Source organism: Coenobita brevimanus, chromosome 51, assembly GCF_032717465.1.
Source record: "Coenobita brevimanus isolate Jiangsu-jjx chromosome 51, ASM3271746v2, whole genome shotgun sequence".
Classification (NCBI taxonomy): domain Eukaryota; kingdom Metazoa; phylum Arthropoda; class Malacostraca; order Decapoda; family Coenobitidae; genus Coenobita; species Coenobita brevimanus.
The window spans coordinates 29,442,885-29,459,946 of NC_137004.1; the positions used below are offsets into that span (position 1 = coordinate 29,442,885).

Sequence of the window (17,062 nt, forward strand, 5' to 3'; positions counted from 1 at the left end):
GGAGTGGTGTTGTCCATTAAGCAGCAAGAACTTTCAAGCAAGGCTGGATACTTTGCTGTTTGTGGTAGTGTATGAGAACAGCCAGGAAAGGCGGTCATGAAAATCTCATTAGCTTGCTTCAAGTCAGACAGTACTTAACTCATCAGTGCCCACATTCCATGGCCATTTAGTGAGGGTTAGTGGGAGGTTGTCACTATCATGGGTCTGAGTTGGCGGGGAGTGCGACAAGTTTGCGGTACGCCTGGCCTAGATCGATCTCATGTAAACGTTAACACTGAACACACACACACACACACACACACACACACACACACACACACACACACTTGCTTGCATATGTACCTACAGCCACCCAGTTATCTTTGCCGCTTTGCCCTTCCCTCCCCCTTCCCGTAGGGGAGACCTAAATGTACTGTATATATAGTGCCAGGGTTCTGACACAGATGGATTGTGTCGGATGAAGTCTGCAAAAGGGCGAAACGTTATATACCCCCCCCCCCTCCAAAATAACAATAATAATAATAATAAAGGCCCTAACATCTAAATTATGCTCTCTTTACTACTCTGTCAGGCATACTTCCCACAATATCAGGTAAACCGAAAGTATGTTTGTGAAAAAAAAAGTGCTAAATTTGTTCTCCGTAACCCCTACGTACGAAACATGAAGAGACAAAACTTTGACCAGACAGAGGGTGAGAAGAGACTAAAGTATGACTATCAGCAGCGTACCCAATGAAATGGCCCACTTATTTACTCATTGAAACCCTCAAAACTTTGGCTTCGTCACAGGAAAAATAAATAAATAAATAAATAAAAGAAATAAGGACGCACAATTTTTCCGTACATGCACTTGAAAGTTTTGCAGATACCCGCAAGACAGACAATTTATCATCTTCATTATCATCATCATCCAGTCCTGTGTTGCCTCATGAGGTGCGTAGGAGCTCGGGGCTAGGCAAGTTGGTCCTATTATTTAAGATTAGAGCGACCAGCCTCACTCATCCCTGTGTGGCATTACGTGAGCAATAAACCCCAACCACCCCATGGATATAAACCAACACAGGCTCAATCCGACTGGAGCGGCTGGTTTACCCACTAAACCACCAGGCGCCACAGTTTGGTATTATGGTTACCATCCACCGTATTAAAGGGTTTCCTGGTGTACAGGAAACTATTTGGCTTGTCACTCAGTCTAGAGTCACCCGTCAACAGTAGGAAGAGGAAAGAAAGAAGGAAAGACAAGAGGAAGAGAGGAATGGGCTGTCAACTGAGAGCAGCACTACATCGAGTGAGTGGATGGTGAGTGCCCCAACTTAAGTAGGGAGACACCTAGTCATGCGAACCTCAAAATGTTCTCGGTAGTATCAGTCTATAACTGTGGGATATTTAAATACCGGTACCAGACTGGCGATAGGCTGTCAGTCCTCCAGCGCAAAACACACAGCACTACACACCTATACAGATCACCACTTGTGCACTAGTATAGTACAATGCAGTGTTCTGAACACAGTCTAGGACTGTCTTTTTCGGTACTGGCGTGATGATTCTGACTTTTTTTTTTTTTCTTTTTTGACAAGTGAATTTTGTGGAAAAATCTATTACGACTGTTATGCCAAAATCCTAAGTTCTAACTGTCCTAGCTGTTGGAGTCCTTTCAAATTGCAGTCCACTATTTTGACGTTTGATTATCCGCAGTTATCCTTTCTTACTGCCTTACACCAACATCTGTCCAACAGATCTCAACGGGGACGGGGATCGTGAGCCAGTTTGTCAATCTGAACGTGATTGTGCCAGAGGCATTTATCCTGGGCAACAGCGAATACCACGTGGAGGCCGGCTCACCCATAAACCTCTACTGCATCATTGAACAGGTGGGTCTATAGGTGTCAGCACGGAACGCGAAGGAAAGGAGGGAGAGCACAGTCATCACTCTTGGAGAATAGTAATATCGTGTAACTTCCATGATCATTAGCTCTAGGGGTGTTAGATTCAGTGTTGAAGTGTGCATTTATCCCTAGCAAAATATCTCTTTAGCTCGTTATTACCATAATCATCATCTAATCTTCCCCTTGCCGGAGCCCGATACCATTAACTTTCATACATTTCGCCATTAAAACCAGCTCCCGTAGAGTTCATCCCTCTACCCTCTCATTTTTGCTTATTTTCCCTCCGTCACCCATCTTTTAAACTCCTCTTTCAGGAAAAGCATTCTCCTTTCTCACGTTCACTGTAGTAGCCTTCCCTCATCGCCATAGCCTCTCATCCTCTCTTTCACTGTCGGTCACTGGTCTTATTAATCTCTCACCCAGTGCATATTTACATTGCACCTTTCTGAGCCGCATACTCTTGCTGCCTTATTCCAGCCCTCCCCTCACACTCAGCATGCATCCCTCTTGCCTCTCATCTAAGTGTCACTCCCCTCTTTCCCTCCCTCACTGCTGTCGCCCCACCTGGTGTCCGCCCCACTGACAAATTTACGATCAACTCCCTCTCATTACTCTGTTTTTGCAGGATTAACAAGCAGAGCGTACAAAATTCTCATATTAGCTACTTATTCTTTCTATATAAGAAAAAAAAAGGGGGGGGGCCACGACACGATTATTTTTACTAACAAGGACAAGGTGACAGCAGAAACTTTTCAAGTCATTTGCTTTTTTTCCAGCAAATCAAACTCTGACTTAGGAGGAATATATTGTATGTTTGACTGTAATTCCAGGTCAATGGCTAGTCGCTACACTAACTCGTTCTCTTCCATCCAGTCGCCACTGCCGCCCCATGTGGTGTACTGGAAGCACGAGGACCGCCTACTGAACTACGATACCGAGAGGGGTGGCGTTAGTGTCAACATTGAGCACGGTGCCAAGACAGCCTCGCGACTCATCATCCACAGTGCTGTTGCCTCAGACTCTGGCTTCTACACATGCGAGGCGCCCAACACATACCCAGCACACGTCCACGTCTTCGTCAGTCAAGGTGAGACAGGGGCCCACAGTATTAATAAATCCTCTGACAGCAAAACCTACACATTTACGGAGACACTGCTGTATTTAAGGTCCCTTCAGACAAGCGTATACATGGAGAAATTTAGAATAAACTAAAAGCAAGAGAAGCTGTCCAGATAACAAATTAGTAAAGTCTTTAATACACATAGCAGTAATTATACACAGTCAACTAAGAATGGTGGGCAGAACCCGAGATAGCCAGAGGCATATACAGTTGTGGCAGTTGTGGGCTTAGATGTGGATGTGTTTCCACTGCAGGTAACGAGTGGATTTGACTTGACAGGTGACCCTGTTAATTCTGATCATGCAGCGACATCACTAGGTAAAGGACAAATTTTACAGTCGAAGCTCCGCAAAAGGTGTTGTATATTCAGTTCGCTTCAAAACCGTGGTGGTAAGTCGTGGTGGCCATCATCCACTCGATATTGTGCTGCTTATTTTTTCCTTCCCGTCTTTATATTTTTGTCGCACCTTCTCTCTTCCTATTTCTCCCTTTCCTTCCTGTCATCTTTTACTCTTCTTCGTTTCACTCCAGGTGGCTCGGGATTGAGTGTTTCCTGTAACTCAGGAAACCATTCACAACGATGCGTGGAGCGTGGTAAACATAATTATAACCAAATTACTGGGTAAAGCTGAGCCTGCTATAGTGCCCCTGTTAAAGGATGGAGAGACGTAAATGCGGCGTCCATCCAAGAACCAAATCTCCACACAATGGGGTGCTTTAAAGCTATTATCCGACAGAGAGCACTGTGAACTCTACAGTAGTTTAACACATTCCGGCGCTGTTTAAGAAAGCCTATTTGTTAAATATCTACACTTGTATAAAACTGAATCACAGTAATGTCACACACCATAATAATACAAATAAGAAACGTAATTATAACGTAGCGTGAAATGTTTTATATACGGAAATGAAATATTCATTGTAGGCAACCCCACCATTTCATTGGTCCTGTAATATTACATTTCCACTGCATATTATGGAGGTGAGGTTCTTAATATATACTTGGCTCAGATATATATTATATATATATTTGTACTGTATAATTGGCGTAGTGGGCATTTTGACTCATTCATAATCTACGTTGGCTTAAATTTAATGAGTAAATACTGGTATTCAACATTTGCTCACCCAAGTCATGCATACGCAGCATGGGACAGTTCCTAGCTCTAGTTTTTCACCAGATATTATGTTCTAAACATCACACTTACTCCACAGTCACTTACCTTGAACTCCTCTGCATCCAGATGTGGAATGATAGAACTTGACTTTCTCTATGTGTGGCGAAGGCAGATGTTTTGGCTTGCCCTACCTTTCACGCCCGTCCTCTGCAAGATCCGTCAAACAATGACGCATTACGCATAAATAATCAAGGTTGCCAACTCTTGCCAACTAATTGTCGCTAGATTCACCTACAAAAGTAGATAAAAGTCGCTAAATAAATTGATAAAGGAGGAAAAGAAAGCATGCTAACAACATACTTCACAGTTATCATATGCTGATCCACATTTTCCTTAGCAAACTACAAACGAACTCTTAATACGACAAAGGAACATATTATATATGCTTAATGTGTTTGCCTACTATCCTTCACACTACCTTCTAGGCAGGTACCACTCTAACGATTTTATTATTATTAATAGCCTAACTAATAACCCCTTAACACCTTCAAGAAATACAATACAGACGAAGAAATGCTGATAAACAGTGTTTCACACAGGTGCCAGTACTTACTATTAAGTGATATGATTAAAGCACAGCTAACACAGCAAGTCTGGCTCTTCTTCTCAATTACTGCTCAAATACTACTGGCTCAATTACTGCTTTGACTAAAAAAAAAGAAAAAGATCAAAAAATGTCGCCAATTTGCAATAAAAGTCGCTAAAATGTCGCTGAATAGCTAAATGCTAAAACAAAAACAAAAAAAAGTACCTAAATACGTGAAAAGTCGCTAAATTTAGCCACAAAATCGCTAAATTGGTAACCCTGTAAATGATCCTGGTAGAGCGGATGAAATGTGATGAATGCCAGTATTTACTCAACATTAAATTTAAGCCAACATAGAGACTGAATGAGTCGAGATACCCACTAGGCTTAATTTACAGTATGAGCCATCTATATAATAAGAACCTCATTCCACTACCTGTAGAAGAAATGAATATTACAAGACCAATGAAATGGTGGAGTTACCATCAATGAATATTTCATTTCCGTATATGAAAAATATAACAATTCACATTACTTTATAATAAAGTTTTCTATTTGTATTATTTATTCTATGGTATATGACGTAACTGTGATTCACAGTTTCACACAACGGTGTTGATAATAACAAATAGGCTTTTTAAACAGGGCGGGAATGTCAAACAGTTCGCAGTGCCCTTATCTGGTTGGAGCTTTTCAGAAACACCCCATTCCCCGCGCCTTGGTTTGGTAAGGCGCTCAGCCGCAAGTGAACATGATTTACTGCATTGGATGGCCCTACAGGGGCGAATGCTTGCCTGAGGTTGATGAGTCTGCTCGGCCAGACAGACTGGGGATGATTAACAGCTTCAAAACCAATATCTGACGAGGAGGCTACATATGGTGGCGTTGTGCACTCTGGGGGAAGCATCTACGACGTCCACCCGGATAGAAGCCAAACCACCTCATATTCCTCTGCACCCCGCCATGGTGAAGGACCCTGGTCCTACCCTGGCAAGGCACTGTCTACTACAAAGGGGCGCCGGTTCTCTGTACGGTTTATGTAGTGTACGGTACCGGTAGGACGGCCCCACGGAGCCAGATGCTTACATGTGATCGATGAGTCTGCTCGGCCAGAAGGCCAGTGTTAAGAAGCAACAGCAACAACAATAACAATGAAGCAACACTGTGGTTGTGTTAATTTACCATGCTGGTTACGACTATTTTTGTTCAAGATCCGCCAAAGTGCACAGTTGTGGTTAGGCATTTGTAGAAAAAAATAAATAAATAAAATGATTCTAGTAAAAATAAAGTATATCTTTGGCTAAGTAAGAAATAATCAGACTGAAGGGTTATATTTAACCTATTCTATTCCTTGGCATTTAGTTTTCGAAATAATCCCTTCTACTATTCTGTTGTTGCTTGAAATCCGGGTGCTGCAATAGATTAAGGAAATTACTAACTCATGTTGTGGATTAATTGTCCTTATGATATGTTAGATGTTGAGTAAAGTGGTGCTTGTAAGGAATGCTGGAGACAGGGAAGGAAGGGTACTACTGCGGCCAGGAGCGGCGATCCACCCTCCTCCAGCCAACCCGTGTATTTGGCGGAGTCGCATTCACGTGCATAGCAGTTGACTGCCATGTCTGTCGAAAACGTGCTAATAAACATAGCGGTAGAAATATCTACTGTGAAGGTTTGACTCGATCAATTAGAATATATCACATATGTTGTTTAATAAATGTATTGTTTTTCATATATTTCAAAGCCAGGCAGCCAACCAAAAAAAAAAAAAAAAATGTATATTTTGTTCCACTCCCCGGCTTCCTCTAAGTTTGGACCCGTGAACACAATTAGTGAACGATTTCGAAACATTCATTCCTCGGGGATGCCTACGTGTCTATCCTCCCCATGGATGTATTTTCTCTTTAACGACATTTTCCTCGCGTGGACCAGTTTCCCCCCATGGACCTGTTGTCATAATAACCAATTTTTTAACAAACGCACCTTCATTTCTAAATCAATTTATTTCCACTATGGACCTATTTTACTTCCCTTATTCTCCCCACGGACCAATACTGCCCACAGACAAAGGATTTCTTCATGTACCTAGGTTTCCAATATGGACCTACGAGTATACACGTTCGATATTTTTCCATAATGAGCCTATTTATTTTTTCTATGGACCTATTTTCCGACATGGATATTAGCTCCTCATTGATAGTGTGGAATTCATACACCGACCTCTTAACCAATGGACGTATTTCACTTGAGATCTATTGTAACACACAGAACCTTATGGACCATTTAACATGCACTAAACTATGCCTAACATGGATCTCTTCACTCAAAGAACCTAATCCCACGGGCCCATTTTCTCACACCCCATCCTTCCACCTACACACCTACCCATCAGCGCACATACCCATAGCCTCACAGTGTAGTCTGCTTCTGAATTAGGACGACATAAACCCATCTCCAGCCTTGTCTCCAGGTAGATACTAACCCACCACACTAACACACCAACCCCACCCCACCCCAATTAACCAACCTAACCCCCCACCCCACCTAACATAACCATCCCAACAACCTCATCCCAGCCTCTTCGTCCACCCACTCTCCCCAGCCTGCATGTCAGACTGCCATCTTACACCAACTTACCCACCTACCCGGGCACCAACCAACCTTATTGTTGTTGTTGTTGTAATATTTTCCCCACAACTCTGGTGGGGACCGGGCAAACAAAAGAGCCCGTCAGGGAGAAGGCAGAGAAAGCCCTCAGAAAGAGTGCATAGCGGGGCCGACGATGGAAGGCAGGGAAAAGCAGCAAGGGCCGTGAGAAGGAGGGCGGGCAGGCACAGATGATGGTCGTGGAGGACAGGGCGGGACGTGCAGAGGCGCGGCGCCGAGTGGAAGGCGCCGACGAAGAACTGCAGGAGGAAAACGCCCCGCGCTGCCCTCAACCCCCTTGCCCTTGGTGGAAAAGGGCCGTAAACACTCGCCCAGCCCCACAGCAAGTGGAGACCGAGGAGGGAGGCCCGGACACGATCGCAGGGAGGGCAGGCCCTGGTCCAGGTGGGCGGAGGGAGAAGAGGAGTCTCGACCTCCTGGCGGGCATGTCCTAGGCCGTAGCCCTCCGGGTGGAAAGGACAGGCCAACCTTCCTCAGTAGTGCACGGGGCTGGTCCCGCCACGGACTGGAGTGGAGGTGTCGACGTGACGGGAGCAGGGCTGCGAGTCGCACCAATCTACCAACACACTACCATGCGTCACCAGCCGAATGACTCGCAATTTTACACACACGCACACACACACACACACACACACACACACACACACACACACACACACACACACACACACACACACACACACACACACACACACACTGTCTCTCTCTCTCTCTCTCTCTCGTGCTCGCTCGCTGGCTCGTGCGCGAGCGCTTATGTAGACGGAGTATTAAGGAAACAAAAGTTTTTCTACTGGCTCGCAGTACCAGTGAGAGATACCACAGTCGTAGGTAACTGCGTATTTATAGTTTTTATTTTTCTAATTTTATGTTAGGAGTTTTTTTATACGGTGGGGGAATATGATGGTGCCAAAACTGAATATAAAACATGTCACCGTAATCACTGTGAAATGTTACTTTTGGTGTCACATTTATAGAATCCATACAATAGTACAGTATCTTGAAATACTATAGCCAGCATGTTTTTGAAATTCATAGACAAGGCTTTATATTTTCCTAAAACAATTGCCAGTACCCTAGTCGGTGTGTTCTTTATGAAATTAACGCCTTGCCTCTAAACGGGGAGCAGGACCAACGCCTAACGTGCAGCATAAGAAAACGACATTAGAAAAACAGAAAAACAAATACTCATAAAATGTATCTTATCGAACAACGAAAGTGGCCGGTTCCCTTGGCCTCGGCCCACGCGTCAGGAATATGGAACACCTTTTTATTCTGATCATTTCTTCACGGGAACTGGCCCAAGTTTTTGTCCAGCGTTCCATATCCATTTTTATCTCTGATGAATGAGTATCAAGCTGCGCCAAGAACCTTCTTTGTATTATGTAGTCCTAAGCCAGGCTGGATTTTGGAATGGTCTGTGAAAGTAGGGCTGTAATCGATTCTGAGATGAAAACTTTAAATTGCGTAGATACTGAGATAGATTGTGAAACTGGATTATAATACACAGAATGTTAATCGGTTATGTGCCTCAGCCCTTCCTACCTCCCTCAGGCCAATGCTAGTCAGGAAAGTTGTGGATGGGTAGTGTGTGTGTGTGTGTGTGTGTGTGTGTGTGTGTGTGTGTCTGTATGTGTGTGTGTTTGTGTGTGTGAGACAGACAGACAGACAGCGAACCGTGCATTGTTGACCCAGCCATACTAGAATCCATGATGCCTTACTTCGATAGGTCAGGAATCCACTTGTGAAGGATCGTGATTGCAGGTAAACAAATCTCACTCGTTGCCGGGGGTAACTCACGAAAGTTTGTTGTGTTTAGTGAAGAGGCTGTAACTTAGAATTTTAGAGGCAAACGAAGATAAATAATGATCGTATAGAAAATTTATATGAAAAATTGTGAACTGAATTAAGAAAAAAAAAAAACAGATTATTCCATCCAACCTTACGCAAAATCATATATAACAGTAGGATGAGGGGAGGTGCCAGTGGGAAAACTATTTTGATTATTAAGAGTAGACGAGCGAAGTTGTTAAGTGGGACAAAGGAATGTTATCTAAAGAAGCGTGAGCAAAGATTATAAAACTGAAAACAAGAACAACAGTAAAGTGCAGGAGTATAGTTTAATTATTGTTAAAATGTGTCTGTGCGTCAATTTACTCTGAGCAAATAAGCAAGAAACAAGTGTCTGGGAAACTTTAGGGGGAAGGACGAAAATGTATAACCATGTTTTTGGTAAATGACTGTGAAAAAAATTTACAGATACTTTTTGCAGCTTCATCCAAAATTTGGTTTAACAGACAGTAAGACGAATAAACTAGAGCAAAGTGACCCTAGGTCACAACACCCTGCCCACGCCGGCTGAATTGGGGTCAGAATCACTTAGGGTAAAAGGAAATTAGGTTAAATGAAGTTTTATGACGTGATAATAGCACAATTACCAAAAGAAATGGCAATTTCTGAGATTTAAAACTTTAAATTTTGATCGACCTTGAGTTTGCCCTTTCAAGGACATTCAAGGTCACATCTTATGGTGCAAACAGAATCCTCATGTATAACTTTCTATTAGTGATTAATAGTAACCATGTGCCTATCTCTAACCGTTTGGCTGATTTAAGCAGTCAATATCAGTGACCTTGCCTTTGACCTTTCAAGGTCACCCATGGACAAATGTAATGGTGCCAATAGAATCCCTACATATGACTTTGTACTAGTGATTAGGAATAACCATGTGTATCTCTCACCGTTTAACTCCTATGGCACTTTGAAAAAACTGCTCCCTATCTTTATCATTGGGCCCCAGATTTGGGGCCCCCACTCCCACCATTATCCCTGTTGGATTTTCACCAAAATCGAATCACTTCCACAGTTCCATATATCCAACACCTGTGCAAAGTTTGAAGATGATCCGTTCATTGGTTCATGAGCTAACTGAATGCACAGACTCACAAATAAATAAATAAATAAACGCCTACGATCACATACATCCCTTCCGCAATGAACTGCGGGCGGGGTGAATAAAGTGAAATGGGCAATGAGAAAGCTTTGGATCGAGGAGTGGCTGGTCAGAGTGGTCATGGCTATATATGTGGGTGCTTGCACTGAGGTAAGAGTGAATGGAGATTTGAGTGACTAGTTTTCCATGAATGTTGGCGTGCCCCAGGGGTCAGTCTTGAGCCCCTTATTGTTTGTCATGGTGCTTGAAGCTCTCTCACGTGACCTCAGAAATGGACTCCCACGGGGGATGTTGTATGTTGATGACTTGGTGTTGACTGAAGAGAATGAAAAGAAGGAGGAGGAAAGATTTAGGAAATGGTGGGACGGAATCGGGCACAAGGGTCTGGAAGTAAATGCAAATAAAACAAAAGTGGTGGTATCTAGGGATGGAAGTGGTACCGTCAAAGCAGAGGGAGTGTGGCCATGTGCAGTTTACCACGAGGGTGTGAGCAGTAACTCCATTTTGTGCAGAGTTTGTGATAAGTGAGTGCATAAGTGATGAAGTTGTATTAAAGATAAATTGCGAAATAATGCTGATTTTTTGTGTGCAGTGTGTCAGGTAGCATGTTGAGATTGATAGGAATGAAAGGACTGATCTTCCTGGAGAGTCTCTTTTGTGGAGTTTTGTTATTCTGGGGACATGTTATGTGGTGGAGGTGGGACTGGAGCTAGCTCGGTGGCTAGGGTATGGAGTGATTGGAGAAAGTTCAGGGAGCTGCAGCCCCTCTTAACATTGAGAGGGCTCTCCCTCCGTGCTAAGGGATCTTTGTATTCGGCATGAGTTAGGAATGTAATGCTGTATGGCACTGAAACGTGAGCAGTAAGTACGCTTACAGATGGACCACTCAGTGGCGCCACTCAGTCGTGCGTACCAGCAACTCAGTGGTGACACTAAGTGGCGCCACTGAGAGGTCCGTGTGAAGCGGTTTGCTGCAGAGAAGCGCCACTGCATTATTTTATATATATATATATATATATATATATATATATATATATATATATATATATATTTTTTTAAAGTTTCATCATGGACTCTGACGAGGAAACTGTTTTCCTTGCTCTTCTACAACGTCGTTGTTGTAGACAAGGACGATGATTGTGAGTGCATCCAGTAAAGTCTGAAATGTTGACAGTTGGACAGTTTTATATGAAACCGAATGAGCTAAAAGTGAGTTTCGTAAATATTTCAGAATGTCACAAGACACATTCAACACCTTTTCACCTTGATCAAAATCCACATCCAAAGGACAGATACAAACATGAGTATCTCTGGTAAGAACCAACTGGCTGGGTGGCGGCTTGGTCCGATCGCGTGACCCAGCCACCAGAAGTGGTCCGTATGGTAACCTCCACGTCACGCTGTGGTGCAACCTGCGGCGGGGACCCGAGTCTCCATGCCACAGACGTACGCCACTGACGCCCGTGTGAAAGCGCACAGGAGTTTCCTGTTCAAAACTAAAACAATGATATTGGCCCCACAGTGGCACAACTCAGTGGCATCACCGAGTGGTCCGTCTGTAATTGCTCTAAAGGAAGAGAATGGACTTGTAGACTCAAACGTACAGAAATGACAATGATTAGGTGGAAATGTAGTTTGTCCTTGAATGCGAGGCAGGAGGGGGGGGGGCTAGGATTGTAATTGAAGAGTTGAGAAGGGTGGGACTTGAAGTTACTGTATTAGTGCTTATTGAAGAGGGGTAAATTGACATGGTCTGGGTATTTTGAGATGACACAGGACGACAGTTGGGTGCGGAAGGTGAGAAGTGTGAAAGCTGGGGGTAGGTCTGCAAGAAGCAATAAAAAAAAAAATACCTGGGATGAGGACACATACTCGGAGTGTGACCTCAGGACTAAGGGACTGAATATGGAGGCTACTAGAAATCAAGCTGCGTGGACAGCCGCTTTTGGGTGACCAAGGCCGAGGCATGCAAGTATTGATGACCTTTATAAACGATACGAACAAACGATACGAAATGCTTTGTGTTAAACAAAAACTGGACGACTCCTTACACCATATTGTAATCTTGCACCAAAATACAAAGTTGACTATAAACTGGTCTCAGTATATATACCTTAGCTGCTGCATATGGAAATGTCTGATATACAAAGTGACAAAATTAGACATACTGTCGCTCTGCTATGCTCCTCGGTTGAACTGACGGTGAGTCTACCTTCATTTACGATTTCGCCAAACCACAAAACAGACTTTAAGATGAAGCGAAGCAAACCTGACACTTGCATTCATGATTGAACTGATGGTCTGATGATATATAAGTGGTATAGCTTTACACTTTTTCTTTACTGATGCTTACAGTGAGTTGTTGTTTATGCTTACTGTTTGTTTCTATATATGCATTCCACTTGCCCAGGTGACAAGACGGCAGCCATCCAGCGAAGGACGTCAGGGAGCGCAGCCACAGTGATGCGCAGGGAGGGACGGTGGTGGTGGGAGTCTCTGCTGGCCTTCATCACCACCCTATACTGGCCAGCATACACCACGATCATCATCACATCACACAAGCTCTTATAGTCACACCACACCACGCAGCTCCTTCCCTTCCTCATATCACATCAGTCACTCCTCACACCACACCACAACCCATTACCACTCTGCACCGCACAACATCTTCCCTTCCTCACACCTCACCCGATCTGCCTAGCGCCACACCACACCAGTCATTCCTCACATCACATTACACCACACCAGCCCATTCTCACACCAAACCAGTCCTTTCTCACACCAAATCAGCCTTTCCTCACAATCATCCACAACACACCAGCTCTACCTACTGTCACACAACACCTGTCCTTCATGACAACACACCAGCCCTTCTTCACACCACACCGGCACCTTACATCACATTAGCATTTCCTCACACCATTGTAAAACATCACAATTCATCAGACCTTCCTCTCACCACACCAGCTTTTCCTCACACCACACTAACTCCTCCTAACCCTTGGTAACGCCAATCCAGTTCTTCTGCACACCAACCCACCCTTTTTCGCTCATCATATCAATCCTTTCTCATACTACATTAGCCCTTCTTTCCTGTCTCATACCAATCTTTCTTCAAATCACACCTCACTCACACCACAAGAGAACTTCCTCACATCACACCAGAGCCTTGTTACACCACACCTAAGCTTCCTCACACCACACCAGCGCCTTGTTACACCACACCTCTTCTTCACACCACGAATGCCCTCCTTTTTAACATACCAGTCCTTCATTTCTCACATTATACCATACCTATAGTAAGTAAGGATGCTGATACCTTGCATCCTTCGTCTGCAACTCCGGCGGAACTTGATCTGTACATACAGTGTTACCCAGCCCACAGTTTAGCAAGTTCAGTGTGGTCAACTGAAAGCATTGCTCGCATTACAGGGACACTGACCACCTGGGCTCACTTTTTTTTTTTTTTTTTTTTAATAATTTCGAGTTAATGTACAAATTCTTCGATCTCAGTGTTCGGACCAGGTACTCTAGCGACGACACGAGCAGTGGTAACGTTTGTTGACCAAGGGTGTGACCAAACAGAGTTGTCAAAAGTGAATCCCAAAGTACCATAAGTGGCAACCTAAGGTAATCACCCGAGGTTCCATAAGTGCAGCCCGCAGCACCAATAGCGGTCACTCGAGGTACCAAAAATGGCTCCCCAGGCACCAGGAGTGACTATCCAAGGTACTAAGAGTGGTCGCCCAAGGTGTCAGACGTGGCCTTCCAAGGTACCAAACGTAGCCTCCTGAGGTACCCAAGTGGCAGCCTAGATACCTAAAGTGGCAACCCAAGGAGCCATTCAAGTCTCTTGCGTAGTGACCACATAACAACAAGCTAAAAAGGATAAAAAAAAAAAAGTGGAAAATCCAATCCAACGAACAAAGGCAAGTGTTTAAACTTAACCATTCCCATACCAGTCATCCTAAGTGGTCGTCAGTGTAACAAAGTTTCTCATAACACTTTAACAGCAGACTCCTGTCAATATCCTTGTCAAATGGTATACTTCATAGATATAAATGTGCCACTTTCGCATGGGCTAATCTTGACTTTTGTGCATTCATGTACGTATTAGTAGTGTACACGGAAGAAAAAGAAGAGTGATATTTTTTGTCACAAAATCACGAAAACTGATCTTTCTTCATGTGATTATTTTCAGTGATGTGAAGTGCAACTGCTATTTTTTACTTTATCCCAAGATCAATCTCATGCTCAAATCCAAGTGATAAACACGTATATTTATCACCTCTGTTCGCCTCCATTTGTCAACTTCGAACTTAAAATGATAGTGTTTCTTTGACCAGCTGTTCTGTCTGCCCACAGATCACATTCCTAAAGCATGTCCGCTGCTCTCACCGGCTCAAAGTGTACCTATCCATAATACATGTATTACTCTCATAATACCTACAATAGTCTGTGTCATGAAGTATATTTTTGTACAGAAGAACTTTTTAGACGATTTTCTGCCAATAACCAGTAGGCTTGTAGTGGCCGTAACACTGTTGGCCATGGAGGCTCAGAATCTCATGTAATGTCACTTAAACACGCCCTCACTTCACACGAGATCAGGTAATGGCAGTTTTTGTAACACTAAATGTTAACAGTTAAAGACGTAAATGCTGGTGTTACTTCAGCGAATGTTAGAAATTATGCTGACCTAGTTCAGTTACAAGATTATACGTTGAGACAAGGAATGAAGGGGGGAAGAGCTACATGTTTATTTTTTTTTTCCAGTAAGAATCTCGTGCATTAAAACCTTAGTTCAGCAAGAATTGTTTCACCAGGCTTCGTGATTTTTTTTTTTTTCTAAGTTACTGACCAAGCGTCCCTGCGCGACTGGATTACTTCATGTCATGTCGATGCCTCCATTTATTCCAACATTTATCATTATGTATTTATACATCACGTCGCTCAGGTGAGAGCAGCAAAATTTCGGCATAATCTAAAGAGGACAACATTGCACACCTAACACTGTGATATGATTATAATGTTGTAAGGCAGGCAACAGATTCTGAAGACTTGTTATCCTGCGTGAAGTTAAGAATAAGGACATGGAATGGGTAGGAGATCGTGAACACAGTCTATATCATCAGCTTACTATGAATGGTTACAACACGGTACAGTGTGTATACAATGTTCCAGTTGGGTACGGTGTATCAGAATCCCTACAAGGTACTAAGCGGCGAAAGTGAGATGAATGTGTTTAATAGACTGTAATAACTGCGGTATATGTTCATCGTATCTAAATGAAGTGCGCCACATACTCATTTAAAAGTGCACGAAGATGATAATGAAAAAGATGATGAAGAACCCATGACGTCGTTAAACACAAGTATTACCTGAAACAGTAACAGGCCAGACAAGATTGTGTGCATGAATAGTTATCACGTTGCCCAAGGTGTCACGGTTTACAGATGTGTGTTTCGTGTCGCTGACTAGAAATAAGAAACTTGTACATAATAATGCATTGCTGGAACGATGAGTATTACCTCTGATAATGTCTGAGTGATTCAGTGACTTCAGAAATATGAGATATGTTTTCATAATTAAGTTATCACTTTAAGGGAAGATTTTGAGTAAAACACTTTTAAAGCAGATTCTGTAAAGAATACGAGCAAAATAAAGAAAATCAGAACATTTCGGTGCAAAAATGGAAGGCGACATTTTGCAAGAAAGTACACAAAAATAGGTCTCCACATGAGGTCTCTGGTACTACTGAGCAACCATGTTACAGCCACCAAATCATCACATATATCTTTTAGGCAATTATGTTGATTAACTGATGTGAGAGTTCAGGTATATGAAGCTAAATAAATGATATGGTTTGAGTGGAACAAATGATCTGTTTGCAACACACTTGACGGATAAAAACATCAGTTTTTTCCCTCCGCAAGAAAATCAGGAACCTTACTGCTCTGTGTATTGTTCGTAATAAAAATAACAAAACAAACTTGAGTCATTAACCACAACTCTGGTAACTCATAAAAACAGTGGGTAGACCCCAACACACGAGCCTACTATACATGTCCCAACTGATGAAACATTGGAAGAATAACCCTTTATCAAACATTTCAAAACAGTATATATTTCAGAAATAGGCAAGTTTGAGCAAATTATCAACTTGAACACAGGAGAATTCGAACTACATGATTTAGGTGGTTAGACGCAAATTCTACCTTTTATCAGACACATAATCTTAGGATATTACTGGTCCCAAAGAACCAAAACTAATGGGACATAAATTTACCGAAGTATACCTTTGCTATGTGGGATGAAAATTATCAGCCAAAAGTCACCACCAAAACAGCAACATTCACAAGCTTACACTCGTTAACAGCAGTCTTGAGGCAGTGGGAACTATAAGGAGAGTAAAGACTGACACCACAACCTCACAAGCCTCCTGTTGCATGTGATATTAATGATCTTTAATGACTTTCGTGAATATGAAAAAAATAATTTAAAATGTACGTGCTCATGCTCATAAATATAGGTCTTTTTAATTTCTGTATTAACAAAATATTCAATCAACACATAGGAACCAGATGAGTGTTCAAGGTCTCCAGTGGTTTATCCTAAGAGACGAGGGTTCTTAGCAGTCCGTTCATCTCCTCCCCTCCCCTCCCCTCCCCCATTTTTCTTCATCTATGACAACTATTTCCTGCAACAAATGGAGACTTAATGAAAAACGTAAAT

At 42.8% G+C, this 17,062-nt stretch overlaps 1 protein-coding gene across 1 annotated transcript in view; it reads left to right on the plus strand.

Moving 5' to 3' along the window:
* LOC145400194 (lachesin-like) overlaps nucleotides 1-12,955 on the plus strand; it is a 14,579-nt gene extending 1,624 nt beyond the window's left edge. Inside the window, exons 3-5 of the mRNA XM_080272708.1 lie at nucleotides 1,737-1,871; nucleotides 2,760-2,973; nucleotides 12,738-12,955. Coding sequence (XP_080128834.1) covers nucleotides 1,737-1,871; nucleotides 2,760-2,973; nucleotides 12,738-12,898 — 510 coding nt within the window. The 3' untranslated portion in view covers nucleotides 12,899-12,955. The remainder of the gene's footprint in view (nucleotides 1-1,736; nucleotides 1,872-2,759; nucleotides 2,974-12,737) is intronic.
* Nucleotides 12,956-17,062: the final 4,107 nt, after the last annotated feature.